General features: G+C 44.0%; 1 protein-coding gene across 7 annotated transcripts in view; it reads left to right on the top strand.

The window, feature by feature from the left end:
* The window catches only part of LOC147020483 (zinc finger protein ubi-d4-like), a 201,848-nt gene that overhangs the window by 25,655 nt on the left and 158,750 nt on the right, over window positions 1–17,443 (top strand). For all 7 annotated transcript variants that reach the window (XM_085895864.1, XM_085895865.1, XM_085895859.1 and 4 more), the window contains 2 exons: window positions 2,343–2,503; window positions 5,952–6,059. In XM_085895864.1, the coding sequence (XP_085751990.1) occupies window positions 2,479–2,503; window positions 5,952–6,059 (133 nt within the window). In that variant the 5' untranslated portion in view covers window positions 2,343–2,478. The remainder of the gene's footprint in view (window positions 1–2,342; window positions 2,504–5,951; window positions 6,060–17,443) is intronic.

Raw genomic sequence — 17,443 nt, 5'->3', positions numbered from 1 at the left:
TGTTGAGTATTCAAGCAAAGGTTGTGCTTGTTCTCGAGAAACCAAACTGATTCAACCTTTAAATCGTCACTCCAAAGGTCACTCGGTGTTAATGACGTCACTTTCAGTTTGGTTTAAATGAAATGTACCAAGGAAGATGATCAAGGCTCCAAGAATGAGAGTTTAAAAGTGCTTATGAAGGTCCACATGGATATTCTTACCCTGGACCGGTGGAACTGCGACCCTTATCCGGAGTGGACGGGTTTAAAGAGGCCCCATGGATATTGGCAGGAAATCTGGGATCTGCAAATTGGATGGAATTCCATGGGACCGATCAACGGGGTCCATTGTCACGGTTCTGGATCACCGCGGTGTTGTGTATCGCCGATGTGGCACGGAGCCTTTTAAGAGCGCTACTCATCTTCCTCGAGAGGAAGAGCATCTTGGTTTGGGTGAGTGTCTTCCATTCATCACCTTGGAAATTCACACACCGCAATATTCAGCGAAACAGAAGGCGAGTCGCTTTGAAATGCAAAAATCAGACCGTCTACACGTCGGCTCTGTAGGAATCATCACGATTGGCGATACACAGCACAATGTGACGATTGGCACAGCAGGGGTGCAGCAGAGCCAGACAGCAAGCCAATTTGGCTCCAGTAATGAGGTGCTCTCTCTCTCTCTCTCTCTCTTTTAAATATTGCTGCACAGGATTTCATTATTTATTTTATTGTTATTCCAGCGGTGCAGAGCCTGAGAGCATGAGACCAACAAGCTGCGGGATATGTTGATGAGCATTGTTTCAGTCTGGTGGCCCGACATCTAAAAACCAGGAGAGGGGTCCATGCCAAGCTCTTATCAAACACAGGGCTTCAGAGCTTGGTGGTTATGAGTACATGGGTTGGGTTTTAATTTCTGCATCCTCGGAAATTGTATTAAAATAATCTACTTTACTCTCCCTTCATGTGCAGCTGAGCTTGTGTCCCTGACATCTGTTATTCCTTTTAATTTGCCAACAATTTATTGAAATCCAGAAAATGAGGCTTCCTGTGGAAGGAGCTTAGATTGTCCATCATAGTGGAGAACTATTGACTCTTTCTGAGCATGACGTTCCCGCATCATATCTACTTGGTACCCGACACGATTCGGTATTCAACAATTGCTCCTTCGATGTAGTCTTACAATCCACACCGTCCTTGGTGGTCCGTATATCGGGACAGCGCTGACCTGTCCATTTGTTTTCATCTTGTGAAGGACTAGTATGGTGTCGATGAAGATTGACCATTAGGACAAGCTGCTCAACCTCTCGCATAAATAAATAAAGAGGTAAAGGGTTGAGCCTTTCCAATTATCCCACCCCTCGACCTCATCCCCACGACCACCCCCTTGTCCATGTTGATCACAGAAGCAAAACTTTAGGCTCACAATGATGATCTCCACCACGCTAAGGGTGTTCCTCGAGGTTTATTTAGTTTGGTGGTAACCTTTTATTGCGCTCACCTGATGGCTCATCAATAGCATTGTCTCCTTTAAGTTGTCTCGTGTGGGTTAGATTCCCAACCTGATGATTAGCTGCTTCTTAGGTGTGTGCCATCCTTCATAAGGGACGTCAGTTCGGATGTTCTGCTAGCATGCGTTGGTGGACGTTAAGGATTCCACGTGATCTTTCGGAAGGCCATCGTGTTCCGGTACCTTTTCTAGGTTCTAAATTCCTGTCCTAATCTACGGAGAGAGCTTCATCAGCAGCGTCGACGAACCCCCACAAATGACGCAACCAATAGGAAGGTGCTGAAAAGTCAAATTATGACTTGCCTTTTGCAGGGAGACCATCAATGTGTTCACCCAACCTTTTCATTGGTTTGGTGTAAACGACTGTCCAATAATTTTCCAATCCAAAAGAAAACAAGGAAACTGGAAGAAGCATTTTCCCTTGTAATTCCTATGTTTTTATGCATGTACTAGCACATCTGTGTACTTGGTTTTACTTTGCTTAACGTCCACACACCATTCACTTAACCTTCACAACCCAATTCACCTGTCGGTCTGCACAGCAATCTATTACCGTATACCATGACCTTATAATTCACTCTGGTTAAAGATTCTGTGGAATATTCTACATCGACGCTGTTGCAGACAGGAAAGCTGGCTTGACCGCCCTCTCCAAAGAATCGGCCGTTGTCTGCAGCACGCTCTCAGCTGCCATGGCGGTGGACAGACATTTTGATTGAATATATTTGACCGTGTCACCTCGAGAAGTCTCCTTTTCTTTTTGTCTAACTTGGTTTGTCTCCCTCTCCCTCTCCCTCTCCCTCTCCCTCTCCCTCTCCCTCTCCCTCTCCCTCTCCCTCTCTCCCCCTCTCTCTCAGGTTGGGCGAGCAGGGTTATCGAGAAGCGATAGAACATTGTCGAAACTACAACTCTCGACTCTGCGCCGAGCGTAGTGTCCGACTTCCCTTTCTCGATTCCCAGACCGGTGTCGCCCAGAACAACTGCTTCATCTGGATGGACAAGAGACACCGGAGACCGGGTGAGGTGTCGCGGTTGCACCACTTGTCCTTTCAGTGGTAGCTTTTGTAAAGCCATAATCATGATGGCCCGAAGTGATCCCTGCAAAAGCGATTTGCGTATAGTGTCGTTTCAGTATCAAGTCAACAAACCTATTCATGTTCTTTTATTGCTTGAAACTTTTTATTTTATTTTAATTTTAACCCAACCCAAGTCTGCACAAGTGCCGGCATTAACGGGCATTTCATGTTTTGCGTCATGCATCACAGGGACCCCATTTGCATCCAAAAACAATCAATGCTCACACGTGGGCAGGGGCCTGTTGATGCTCACACATGGGCAGGGGCCTGTTGATGCTCACACATGGGCAGGGGCCTGTTGATGCTCACACATGGGCAGGGGCCTGTTGATGCTCACACGTGCGCAGGGGCCTGTTGATGCTCACACGTGCGCAGGGGCCTGTTGATGCTCACACGTGCGCAGGGGCCTGTTGATGCTCACACGTGCGCAGGGGCCTGTTGATGCTCACACGTGCGCAGGGGCCTGTTGATGCTCACACGTGCGCAGGGGCCTGTTGATGCTCACACGTGCGCAGGGGCCTGTTGATGCTCACACGTGCGCAGGGGCCTGTTGATGCTCACACGTGCGCAGGGGCCTGTTGATGCTCACACGTGCGCAGGGGCCTGTTGATGCTCACACGTGCGCAGGGGCCTGTTGATGCTCACACGTGCGCAGGGGCCTGTTGATGCTCACACGTGCGCAGGGGCCTGTTGATGCTCACACGTGCGCAGGGGCCTGTTGATGCTCACACGTGGGCAGGGGCCTGTTGATGCTCACACGTGGGCAGGGGCCTGTTGATGCTCACACGTGGGCAGGGGCCTGTTGATGCTCACACGTGGGCAGGGGCCTGTTGATGCTCACACGTGGGCAGGGGCCTGTTGATGCTCACACGTGGGCAGGGGCCTGTTGATGCTCACACGTGGGCAGGGGCCTGTTGATGCTCACACGTGGGCAGGGGCCTGTTGATGCTCACACGTGGGCAGGAGCCTGTCAAAGCCATTCCGAGATTCACAATATCAAGCCTCACTGTTGTTCAATCTCTGGGTAGGATTATTCAATTGAATGAAGAACCCTTGGGTAGTAGGATAATGGAACGAGACCACCCTATTCTGAAGGGTTTGGTACGAGTACACTTATTGCTTGTTGGACAACATGTCTTTCTTATTCCCATCCCTTTTTGATCCAACATTTTGTTTCTTTGTTACATTATAACATCTACAATGTTTCTTTGGTACAGCAAACAAACGATCACAGGAAATGTCTAAGCCTGTCCATAAATAGACCTATCCGTTCTTTGAACCCCCACACCCCCTGCCGTGTGAGCATCAACAGGCTCCTACCCACGTGTGAGCATCAACAGGCTCCTACCCACGTGTGAGCATCAACAGGCCCCCCCATCCCAGACTTCAAAAATGAACTTTTCTTGTCCAATAAGAAATTGATTTTTAACCTGTCCCAGCACATGATTAAATGAAGGGCCTGTTTGGAACTCTTCCGATGTTTTTGGATCGAACTCGTCAAATGCTGTAAAAAAGAAAGTTTAGGTGTTTTTAAATATTGATTTTTTTCACTTTTAACGCACAACACTCAGAAAATTAGAATTAGTACTTTTGGAAAGGGAGAAGATCTCCTCAGTCTCCTCCTCCCTCTCCTCCTCAGTCTCCTCCATCTCCTCTGACTCCTTCTCCGACTCCTCCTCCCCATCATCATCATTCTTTCCTCTTCCTCCAACCCACCCCTTTCCTCGGAGAAAAATATAAACATAATACTTCATGTCAGTAGTTTTTTTTTTAAATAATAATAATGTTTACCCCCCCCCCCCCACACCATGTATTATAACTAGGGGAGGCAGGATGGCCTTGAGATACGCGGACTCGCATCTGAGCTATCTAGCCTGGGTTTGTATCTTCACCCAGCTATAAACCATCATTCTGTTGTTTCATACGCAGGGTGATTCATCAATGTGTGTGCCGTCCTTCGGATGGACATTAAACAGGTGTCCTGTCTGCCGGCATTAGTTGGTGGATATTAAAGATGCCATGGTATCCTTCATGAAGAGTAGGCAAGCTATCACCGGCACCATGAACAGATTAGAAATCCCAGCCCTGACTGACCAATGGGAAGGCAACGGCAAACAACCAAGTATAACCAAACCTCTTGTCACAACCAAAACCGTCCAGCCATAACCTTTTCCCAAGAACTGCCGACACTGTCAAGACTACGATTATTTATATATATATATATATATATATATATTTTTTTTTTTATAACCGGAGACATCAAATTATCGTACTATAAATGTATATTTTTCGATGTGGACCTATCCCCAAACACTCCCCAATTACTGACCTCCCCACCTCCTGACCTCCCCCACCCTCAAACTTCCTGGATCTATGTCTGCTACTGTGTCTCCAACTACCTGGATCCCACCATCCCACTATCTGGATCTTAGAAAACTTTGTTGTATTCCTTGTTGTACATGATCTCATAATATTATTGTTAAAGTTTCTATTATTATGAAAATAATGCAATCAAGGTCATAACGAGCCATTTGATTGAAGTCAATGGGCCTTTTGCCAATTGTGTACCTTTTTATTTGGAGGTTGTGAAGGATGTCTCAAGGCCTCTTGGTCATGCGTCAACTTGATTAGTTGCTTGAAGTCGACGCGAGACATGATTGATAAAGAACATCGAGTTTAGAGTTCGCAGAAGAAGTACAAATAAATATTGTTCTTAGCAAACCTGAGCAACACTCACAATGGAAGTTGGCTTGGACCAATAAGTTACCGAGACCTTCAAACCACACCATTGCCATGCCCCCCGGACATCTACTCTCACCCGATGTTCTTGGTGACACCACTTTGGAATTTCCAGTTCTGGACATCCTCATGACCACGTCGGTGCAAATTGTTGCGATTGTTACTCTGGACTGGGAATTGGGACCGAGAGATCCGCCAAGCACCAAACGTCGGATGTTTATAGCAGATCTACCTTTCTGACTGTAACGATAGGTATAATATTAATATCTTATAGAGCTTCATAAATCAAATTTAATGCCTAATTAAATGTTAACTGTTAACTCTCTTATTTTTATTTGTTTAATTATTTCATGGTTTTTGTGGTGAAGTACAAGGACATTGTATAAGACATCGGTGTACATTTTCATAATTGAAAAGGACATTGGTCGACATGGACAAGTTGACACACTTGTAGGGTTTTGCTGGGATTTGAACACGAGATCACACAGTTATAAAAGGTAACCACTCGGACCACGTTAACAAACTGGATCTTGCCGTAACAGTCGAGCATTTGTTGCCTTGTACCCACACTACTTGTTAAATATCTTACTTGTCCGTAACGATTCCCTGATGTAAGTTACACGCATCGTCGTGACCTTGATTCCGCCTCAGGCCTTGCCCCGGGACAGCTGTATTCGTACCCGGCACGTTGTTGGAGGAAGAAACGCCGTTTGCCTGCGACAGACGATCCTCGACTCGGGCCTCCGGAACTGAAGCCCGGTAAGTACGCTCGTCTGCAGCGTCTTCATCGATGCATTCGTTTGTCTGCGATTTCCACCGTCTGATGTGAATATGACGTTTGATCATTTTTATTTTCATATCTCTCTGTTTTTACATCACTTCCCCCTTTGGGGTTGTTGTATTTGGAGGGAGATCTAACCATGTATATTCCTGTGCCTTGCTTGTACCACATTCCGCTACCAAGGTCACCTTCCAACGGTAAAAAAAGTAGAAGTGAGAAATTGAAAGAGATTTGCAGTCAGTCCCACATCTCTCCGCAGGCATTCTGCCTCACCAAACACTGAGATTTCCTGTCTGTATCCTCACCTGTACCTTTACCTCACCTGCGCCTTCACCTCGCCTGTTATATCTGCCACGGCTGTGATTGTCCCTTCATAAAGATTCAGTTTGGGGAGGGTGGGGTGGTGGGGTGGAATGGGATGAGGAAGAATTCTGGAAATTAAAAATGGCATTGTACAAAATTGTGTCTTCTCAGCAGTGAGATAAATTGGATATTGGAGGGAAATGATGCCAGCACCACGGTTCGTGAAATTGTATCAATTGGTTTTGTTTTGTGGCAGGTCTGGATTCTCTTATTAGCATTCGTATGTCAAAACCATTGTTGGGATTTTTCGAAGACATGAGCAAACATGTGGTTGTTAATTTATTTATTTTTGTTACCAAGACCCCTGTGCAATGTGTCCCCATCCACAAAGTGATGAAAACAAGACGATCGTTCCCCAAGGTCAAAAGGAGCGTTTCTTTTCTCACATTAGGGGATTGATGCATTTTGCAAAATTGTCACCACTATTACCCTTTCCCAGTTAAAAAAAATTATCTCCATGGAATTCTCTCTCCAAAACAACTGCATCGCAAGAGAATCATGTCGGCAGAGTACCTGAAAGCCTTTCCCTCTGTCATTGATGTCAACTCTTCTCTGGTTTAAAGACTTTCACCTCGTCGACTGACGGAGCATCGCCCAAAGCAAAATGGAACCGCTGGAAGCCCTGCTGGTTCTTCCTTCATAATTCCGTACTCTTTCGAAATGGAAAGCATCCCGTGATGGTTGCACCTTGGACGTTTGCCCAATAAACCTTTGCTGCCCCATTACCAGCGGGATCGGCATGCAGCTTTTGAACGTGACTGACATAAACCATCAGCAGAGCGTTTCACCGAAGTGATATGCAAGCCCCCTCTCATCCCCCTCCCCCCACTGTGCAATGAGCGGCGTTTTTATTTGTAGCAGACACGGAGAAATATCAGCATTCAAAAGCTTCCGGATGCTTGAGTCTCTAGGCCACTGACTTTCAAGCAGGTGTATTTTGACAGCAGACGGCCATAAAAGTCCTGCACCACCAATGGTTTGTCTGTCACTGCTGTCTGTCCCAAGGAATCGGGTTCAGAAAATGTTGCTGCTGCATTTCAGAGGCAAAGAGCCATGAGGGCAAGTTAATGAGATTCCGGCCAAGCAGCAATTTCTCGTCTTGATTCGAGGGAATTCTGCAGGCCGGGAGAGAGCAGGGTGGGAGGGGGAGATTAGAATTGGGTAGGGCTGTTAAAAATGGATGAAAGAAGAGATGCTGCGAAAGAGAGGAAGGCAAGCATTTGGAAGGATTATTTATACTAGCTGGGGGAGGGGGATGAGGAAGGAGTTAGGGGGAAGGGGAAGGAGAAGGAGAAGGAGAAGATTGATAATAAGAACAGGAGTGAGGAATTGGGCAGAAAGATGGTGAGACGCTGAACAAGAGGAGGAAGAGAAAGTCACTTGCATTATTGTCGATCTTGGGCCACCAACCGTAAGGCGTACCGAACATGATATTACAGGCCTCCACCCAAAAGAGTGGTACCATGAAAGTCATGTGTGACATGTCGGGAATAACAAGGAGCGAGGGAAGGGAGGGGATGGGAGGCAAGAGACATAAATCTCGTTTTGAGATTACTGCCTTTTGGCCAACGCTGCAAGAAAATATAACTGTAATGGAGACTCTGTCCGTCCTCTGTGCTGTTAATGCATCACAAACGTGCAGTGTTTCCATCGTTGTAACGCCGATGGACTTTGGAATTCGAGTGCTAATCTCAGTCCCACAAGCACCCACACAATGACGCTTCATAATCCTCATAAGCTCTTTTTAAACCGTGTTTTAATAATAATTTTGAGGCCATTTTGTGTTGGCTTGGTTCGTGTGTTTGTTTTGGGGTTTTTGGAGAGGGAGAGATCGGAACCTTTCACCGTTGATTGTGCTGTACATTAACTCGGTAATAGTTCATATGTCTCTGTTCGCCATAATTTACCCTTCCAAAGGTGCACAATGCTCGTTTATATCGAGGACTGTTTCATACGACAAAGTCAGGGACCTGGGCAGGTATCAACGACTCTGTTTGTGTTTGTCATTTCCTCGTAAATGCACCTGCTCTCGATGTCCGTGTTCAAATTTCCACGAAGATGGATTTTGAATGCCTTTGATTCACCTGTCAGGGTGCAGCATCCAAGAGCATGTCATCCGGTGGTGGTGATTTGCTCATTTTTCATACGTCCTCAGGGATGCTCGGGATCTCGGTGTCTCCCGAAAAGCCGAATTCCTTTTCTTCCTCCAGCAAGAAATTGACTCCTGGGGGCAAAAAACAAACAAAACAAAAAAACAATTCAAAGACCATACTTATTTGCTATTGGCCTCAATTTACCCACGAGGCCTCTTTGATGACTTAGTGGAAAAATAATATAACTTGCAGCTCGAAAATGAATTGAAGCGGGAGCACAAACAGCCGCTCGGCCCTTGGCTCAATCTATTTGTATCACAAGGACTTCCGCACATGTTGTCCTAATTGGCAATGGAAGGTCAACTCGAAGATCCTTGGTGAGCACTCGGTGGAACTTATGTTAAAACTGTCACCCTTACAGAGTTTTGTTCATGAAATCTGACTACATTCTCCCCAAATTTATATTTGATGTGATGAGGCATAATAGGAGATTATATACATTACATGGCCAAAAGTATGTAGACACCTGCTCGTCAAACATCTCATTCCAAACTCATCGGCATTAACATGCAGTTTGTCCCCCCTTTACTGCTATAATAGCCTCCACTCTTCGAGATGTTGGAACATTGCTGCGGGGATTTGCGTCCATTCAGCCACAAGAGCATTAGTGAGGTCGGGCACTGATGTTGGGTGATCGGTCTGGCTCGCAGTCGGCGTTCCAATTCATCCCAAAGATATTCGATGGGGTTGAGGTCAGGGCTCTGTGCAGGCCAGTTAAGTTCTTCCACACCGATCTCGACAAACCATTTCTGTATAGACCTCGCTTTGTGCACGGGGTCACTGTCATGCTGAAACAGGAAAGAGCCTTCCCCAAACCGTTGCCACAAAGTTGGAAGCACAGAATCGTCTAGAATGTCATTGTATCCTGCAGCGTTAAGATTTCCCTTCACTGGAACTCAGGGGCCTAGCCCGTACCATGAAGAACACCCCAGACCATTAATCCTCCTACACCAATCTTTGCAGTTGGCACTACGCATTTGGGCAGGTAGCATCCTCCTGGCATCCGCCAAACCCAGATTCGTCCGTCGGACTGCCAGATGGTGATGCGTGATTCATCATTCCAGAGAACGTGTTTCCACTGCTCCAGAGTCCAATGGCGGTGAAATTTACGCCACTCCAGGCGACGCTTGGCATTGCACACGGTGATCTTGGGCTTGTGTGTGGCTGCCCAGCCGTGGAAACCCATTTAATGAAGCTCTCGATGAACAGCACTTGTGCTGACGTTGCTTCCAGAGGGAGTTGCAACCTCGATAGTGGAACTCGGGAGTGAGTGTTGCAACCGACGACAGACGATTCTTTGTTAGATCCTCGTGGAGGATCTCCAAGTCTTACTCACGTTGTTGTTCTTCATATTCTTCTTGTGGAATTTTTTGTTTCACAGCCGACAGTATTCATCGAAACTTCCTGAAACTTGGAATATAGATGTAAAAATAACCTGCGCAGACACTAACCATCTCCGATTTTGAAAATTCCTCCGAGAAAAAAAGTTACGACGTCAAAATATCTCCGCTAATGGAAATCACCTAAAAAATTATCTCCGAAACTCGGCAAGATTTTTGAACTCTGTTTGCGGGAATCGAACAGGGCATTCGCAGAGATGAATTACCACACATATGATGCATCACTGTGACGTCATATCAATTTTTTATGACGTCATTCCTATTTTTTGACATTTTTTGTTTAACAACCCAGAGTTTTCATTGGATCTTCGTGAAACGTGCCAGGTATATGCAGAAAGCCCACACTCAGGCAGTAACCATCTTCGATTTTGGATGACGTCATCATTAAGAGGACGAGGATCTTAGCTCATTTGAGCTTGCTTCCGCACAACACACTTCAACACTCGGCAGTCCCGTTCTGTGAGCTTGTGTGGCCTACCACTTCGTGGCTGAGCTGTTGTTGTTCCTAGACGTTTCCATTTCACAATAACAGCAGTTACAGTTGACCGGGGCAGCTCCAGCAGGGCAGAAATTTGATGAACTGACTTGTTGGAAAGGTGGCATTCTATGACTGTGCCACGGTGAAAGTCATTGAGCTCTTCAGTATGGCCCATTCTACTGCCAATGTTTGTCTATGGAGATTGCATGGCAGTGTGCTTGATTTTATACACCTGTTAGCAATGGGTGTGTGGCTGAAATAGCCGAATCCACTAATTAAAAGGGTGTCTACATACTTTTTGGCTATGTCGTGCATTTACAAATGAACAGGAAAACAAACGTATTGTGTCCAGGTCAGTTAACACCGACGCTGGGTGGATGAGCCAAACTGGCGGTTTACTTTCTCAGACGACATTCCGACTTAATGGCGGACAGCGCGTGAGTCGTGAGGAGAGATACAAGAAACCTTAAATCTTTTAAAACCAACGGGTTTATTTCCCGTAACCCAAACAACCGTGGGATGATGGAATCGTGAGTAGATTCCGGTGGGTTGGGAGGAAAGGGATGCAATTAATAAATAATTATATACAATGAGAATAAAAATGAATCTAAAGCTACTCAGGTGCTTCACTCCGGACTCAGTCACAGATGGGAAGGGGACAAAACCAGGGGACTCGGCTCTAGCGGCAGCGGGACGAGCAGGTAATGATGACGACGATGGGGAGACGAAGACCATTATGATGAGACGAAATGGGCACAGGGTGAAGAAAACAGGCATAGGCTGGCAGAAGCAGACAGGCAAGACGGGCAGGCATAGGCTCCTTATTGGCCCGTCAACGTAAGACTGGGTTTTATAATCACTTCATTGTGTCTGTGTGTGGGTGCCTGTCCAGGCTATAACTTTCTTCTGTTTGAGCTTTTGTTATCAAATTTTCAACTAGAAGGGCACTTGGTAGAGTACATACCTCCACCCTGCAATGCCTGATCCACAAGAACATATCGGGCCCAATACATTTTTGAAATATCATGCTATATGTCATTTTTGGCCCTATCTCTCAATGGTGAAGATTCACTTTATAAATTAAATAATTTTCTTATCCACATCTGGATTCAGATCTTCACCAAATCAATTTGTCCTTGTTACAAACCCAATCTGTCCACCAAGTTTCATCCAAATCCGTCCACAATTTTTTGAGATATCGTGCACACAGACAGACAAACAAACAGACAGAGAGGGGTGAAAACATAACCTCCTTCACCTTCGGTGTCGGTAACAAAGCTTTATAATGAGAATACTAGCAGGGGGTATGGTCTGTGTTTTGTGGGGGCCTAAAACGCTTCCCTACACCCACTGAGGAATTTGTTTAGGGATCATTCAACAATACCTTTCACAAAGATACAATGGCTTTAAGGCACGATAGGAAGATTTTAAAATGGCCCGTCATGGTCACCTGTCCAACTCACAATCCAGTGAGATTAGCAGAAACCCCGTAGAATTGCAATTGTCAGGTAACCATGAGACCTTAAACCAAGAGATCGCAAAATTACTTCACACATAGAGGAATGTACTGTTCTGTACTGGGTGGTTACAAAGTCCCATTGCACCTCCCCTCCCCCCTCTCCCACTCCTTCCAATCATCATCATCTACCCTGTAATGCTTCATATATATATATATATATATATATATATACACACACACACACACACACACACACCCACACATACACACAAACACACAAACACACAAACACCCAAACACACAAACACACAAACACACAAACACACAAACACACAAACACACAAACACACAAACACACAAACACACAAACACACAAACACACAAACACACAAACACACAAACACACAAACACACAAACACACAGAGACATGACAGAAGTAAATAGACACCTTCAATTTATTTATTTCATCTGTTTAAAACCAGTTCTACTCAGTGATTTGTACTAATACTCAACTATTTATTTGCAGAAATGAGTTTCTGGGTCGTTTATGACAATTAACTATGCCTCAAACCCAGGGAGCACACGACCTTTGCGATTTTCAAAGAGGACGAATTGTTAGCCAATCGGAGGGTGGAGTCAGCCAGCGTCAGATAGCTCAGAACCTTGGCATTCCGCTTTCTACGGTCAATCAGGTGATTGTGCAATTCACCAGCAAAGGCAAGGAATCCACAGATTCCCATTCTGGTCAACCTGGGCCATCAGAAAGGTGTCTTAGAGCTGTCAAGCGGTCCATTGAGAAAACTTACCGTTGCAAGGCAGCAGATGTTGCAGAGAAGGTTCAGGTTAGCTCAAGAACTGCCTTGCGGTACCTTCGTCAACTGTGCTACTATGGGAGAGCAGCTCAGAGAAAACCTCTTCTTAGACCAGCCAACATTCGAAGGAGAAAGAAGTGGGCTGACGAGATGGCCAACAGACCCTTGGAGATTTGGCAAACTGTCGTTTTTTTTCAGATGAGTCCCAATTTGCTCAATTTTCTGACAGTGGATGCCTATGGGTCTCGAGACTTTCCAGTCAAGCGTTCTCTTTGAACCGATTGCAGCCATCTGTCAAACACGTTGGTTTTTCAGTGATGGGGTGGGGAGCAATCTGGAGCGCTGGTCGGTTAGAGCTTGTGGAGTGTGTTGGCAACATCAACTCCACGATATACATTTCTATCCTTGAGGATGGACTTCTCCCCGTCTTCTCCACTGGTCAGATGGTCAAAAACAACACTGTTCATGGAAGATGGAGCTCCATGCCACACTGCAAAAAAGACCAAAGAATGGCAGGACAGAAATGGGATCAAGCGACTTCCATGGCCAAGTCAGTCTCCTGACATGAATCCCATTGAACATCTGTGGGCCATATCGGATCGAGCTGTGCGGAAAAAAAATCCAGGAATCCAACATCATGGGCAGAATTACCCATGTTCATGGGCACAAAACCTTTTGTGTGAAGCCTGGGCAGAAATCCAACAAGAGAAAATTTCAGAACTCGTTAGATCTATGTCTGTAAGAGTAAAAGCATTGAAATCTGCAAATGACAAATCTACAACATATTAGTGTATGTATTACCAGAGCGTTGGTGTCAAAGCCACCCAATGCTCGCCTGTTTATACATTTATCGTTTTTAAAAGACGAGTCTAATAATATTTTTAATAAAGCATTGCAGTGAAGTCTGATCCAAATAATTTTAAAGCAATATATGGATTTGTATATTGTAATCAGTAAAAAAATAGTGTGGTAGATAAAAACATGAGAAAGGAAAAAACTTGCACCAAAAACTTTAACATTTTCACGCTCACGCCGGGGGTATCTCTATAGCTCTCTGTTCTTCGAACAGGTGAGCTAAAAACGGATCAAATATACTTCAATTGTTCAATAAATAAATAATTTTAAAATCATGGTGTCTACTTCTGTTATGTCTGTATGTATATGTATATATAGTGACTTATTGACTACAAATGTCTTGTGTGTTCATTATACTGTATTCCTTTATCAGGTTCTGCGGAGGGGTTAACAGGACTTTGTCAACACCCTATGGATTATTGGATGAGAGGAATTGTTAAAGTGTTACCTTTAGAAGTGGAATTAGATGTTGTTCATCAAATGCATATACTGGTGACTTTACCATTGACGTTTCTGGGTTCATTTTGCCCCCAATATATAAAGATGCGGCCGTTCAGGAAGAAACGATGTACGGCTAACTTTGACCACTTCCGGAAGGGGTTTATTTGTATTTGAATTTCTGGTAATTGTTTTGTATTTATCTATTTATCTGTGTTTGGATATGTGCTTGAATATAACTGTCATGAATCAAAAAGGCTTCAGCATGAGACAGCGATTATTTAAATATTAAAATTTTAAAATCCCCCAAAAAATCTAACTTTTTTTTATTTTTTCAAAAGTTTCTAATCTTTTTTTGGTCTAAAACCCTCCCTGGCACTCCCTGATAAATCCCTGAAAGTTTGATGAAGATCCGTTCAGCCATATTTGAGAAAAATCGTGACAAACAGCTCTCTCTTATCATATAGATGGAGAAGACCAATTTATAATTTGATAAAATAATTTTCATTATTATTATAATTGGCACAGGGTTTTGCAATTGCTTCTGAGTGTCTCTCTGAACTGCACCTTATTTTATTTTGATTTTTTTTTGTTGAACCATTTGAGCTTTTCTCATCAAATTTTCAGCTAAGCTTTATTATGACAAAATGGAGAAGACAAATTAATAATTTTGTTGAAATAATTTTCATTATTATTATAATTGGCACAGGGTTTTGCAATTGCTTCTGAGTGTCTCTCCAGACTGTACCTTATTTTATTTTATTTTATTTTATTTTTGTTGAACCATTTGAGCTTTTCTCATCAAATTTTCAGCAAAGCTTTATTATGAGAAAATGGAGAAGACAAATTAATAATTTCGTTGAAATAATTTTCATTATTATTACAAGCAGAGTACACCCGCCCAACGTGCGATCTTGTTCCAAGCGTGCAACACATTCTTCTGATGCAAACCTTTAATTGGGCGGTGGATAGGTAACTGACAGCTCTGTGTTAGCAAACCTCGGGTTACATGCAAGAAGCAAAAACGTACCTACTGCTTATAATTCATTACACCTCACGACGCTGACCAACGTTGGGACAGGAATACTGTACTGTACATGGTGGAGATGTGTAATAACCTCCCCCCACCTGGAGGCAGTGCTACATGATGCGCATTTATATAGAGAATTTGTGTCCTCCTCCCTTCCCCCCAAGACCACCAGCAAAGATAAAAACACCCTATACTTTAATTGGGGTTATGCTGATCCAATGCAGCAAGTCGGGATGTAATCAGCCCACAACTGCAAGTCGCCGCACAACAAAGAAACAAACGCCGGTCCGTGAATTATAGTAAGCATAAGGGAAGAAAGGGGGAAGTGATTGTGAATTAAACCTTCTGTCTTTATTTACTTTTAACATTGTTCTTAGCAAACGGGGACAGGAACAATGGAATGGGGGGGGGGTGGTTGAAGACTTGGGGTTGAATACTGGGGGCTTGAGGCAGTTAACTTCAAGAAGAAAGGGGGAGGGGTGCACAGAGTTTGGGTGTGGTGGTATGGGGGCAGAGAAAGGACATATTTGGAATTGTGTGTGGGTGTGGAGGGTTGGGGGACCTGAAGTCACATTTTACGTGATGCAGAATTTTCATGGGTCCTTTGGATCCCCTGGATCTTCAGCATCTTTTGGGTCACTTGTGGGTCTTTAAGGGTCTTTTGGGGGTTTGGGGTCTTTTGAGTCTTCTGGGTATTTTGTGTCCTTTGGGTCTTTTGAGTCCTCGAGGGGGGGAGGGAGTGGGTCTTTTGGTTCCTCTGGGTACTTTAGGTGAAGTATTTCAGGTTACAATTGTGGGTGATGTCAGGTCAGCTGTCTTACCAATGAGTGAAGAGCGGACATACATACATGCATCATACATGCATACACACACTTGCTCCATTATATACTAATTAGCAGACTACCCGCCCTACGGGTGATCTTGTTCCAAGCATGCAACACGTTCTTCTGACACGTACCTTTATTTGGGTGGTGTATAGGCAACTGACAGCTCTGTAGAGGAAAAGTATAATAACTTGGGTTACGTGCATGAAGCAAAAACACACCTACTGTTTATAATTCAAAACACCCCATTGCACTATAAAACATGGGGGCAGGAATACTGGACCTTTAAAAGGATGAAAAAATGAATTTTGGAGCCTGCTTCATCTGCTTCTTCTGCTTCTCGTGTCTGTGCAATGGTTCCAAAATTCATTTTTCACTCTTTTTTTTTAGGTGCAGTAATTAATTATTGTACGTCTGATTATTATTTTTGTTTGTTTGTCTGTTTTACACCACACAGGGACACCAGTAGCGATCCTTTTGGATTCCGATTAAACTTTTATTACATGTACATTTTTAACGTATGAATAAACGAGAACGAGCACTCGGTAGAGCGCATACCTTCGCCGCTGCAACTTTTTTCCGGGCACATTTGAAAAATGTCATTTTAAAACGTCCATGACGTCACAACCGTCAGTCCGATTGACGTCAAATTTGGTGTGTAACGTCCTTGAAGGCAGTCCAACAAAATGGAATGATAAACACTGAAAAATTAAAAAGTTGAAAAATGACGTCATCTTTTGACGTCATTTTGACGTACTTTCGGGGACTACCATTCTGAAAGCTCGAAGTTCACTGAACGTTTTAACGTTGGTTTCATGTCAATAGCTCTATTAGATCTGAAGCTATGCCTACAAGTATATTTTGACCTTGAGTGTGACCTTGACCTTGACTACAGAGTTAATTGGCAAAACCTGTACATCAATAAACAGATATTTTGGTATTGATCCTAATGCCTGGATTTGGGAGACTTTGCTTTATAAATTATATAGATATTTGAATGTAAAATATCACGACATTTTAGCCACAATTGAAAAACGTCATGTTCAAACGTCAATGACGTCATAACGGTCAGTCCGATCGAACTCAAATTTGGTGTGTGACGTCCTTAAGGTAAGTCCTACAAAACGGTATGATCAAAACTGATGAGATCGAAAATTGAAAATTTACGTCATCTTGTGACGTCATATAAACGCACTTCTGATGACGTTACGTCAAATCCGAAAACTACATATCCGAAAGGTATCTCGTCATGGAACAATATGGCGGTGGTTGCATGTCGATACCTGTATTATGAAGGAAGTTATGCTCAAAAGAGTGTTTTTGACCTTTTCATGACCTTGACCTTGACCTTTGACCCGATCGCTCCCAAAATCTAATCAAATCGTCCTTGGATACTCACGAATCATCCCACCAAATTTCATGCAATTCGGTTTAATACTTTCTGAGATATGCGAATAACAAACAAACACACATATTCACAAATAAATAAATACACAGCGACCAAAACATAACCTTTCGCAGAATGCGAAGGTAAACATGGAATCGCAGT

The sequence above is a fragment of the Eptatretus burgeri genome, chromosome 9, assembly GCF_056783735.1.
Source record: "Eptatretus burgeri isolate ZD-2024b chromosome 9, Ebu_testis_v1, whole genome shotgun sequence".
Lineage (NCBI taxonomy): Eukaryota > Metazoa > Chordata > Myxini > Myxiniformes > Myxinidae > Eptatretus > Eptatretus burgeri.
The sequence above is the reverse complement of the archived record's forward strand: the minus strand, read 5'-3'. Positions and strand labels throughout refer to the sequence as shown.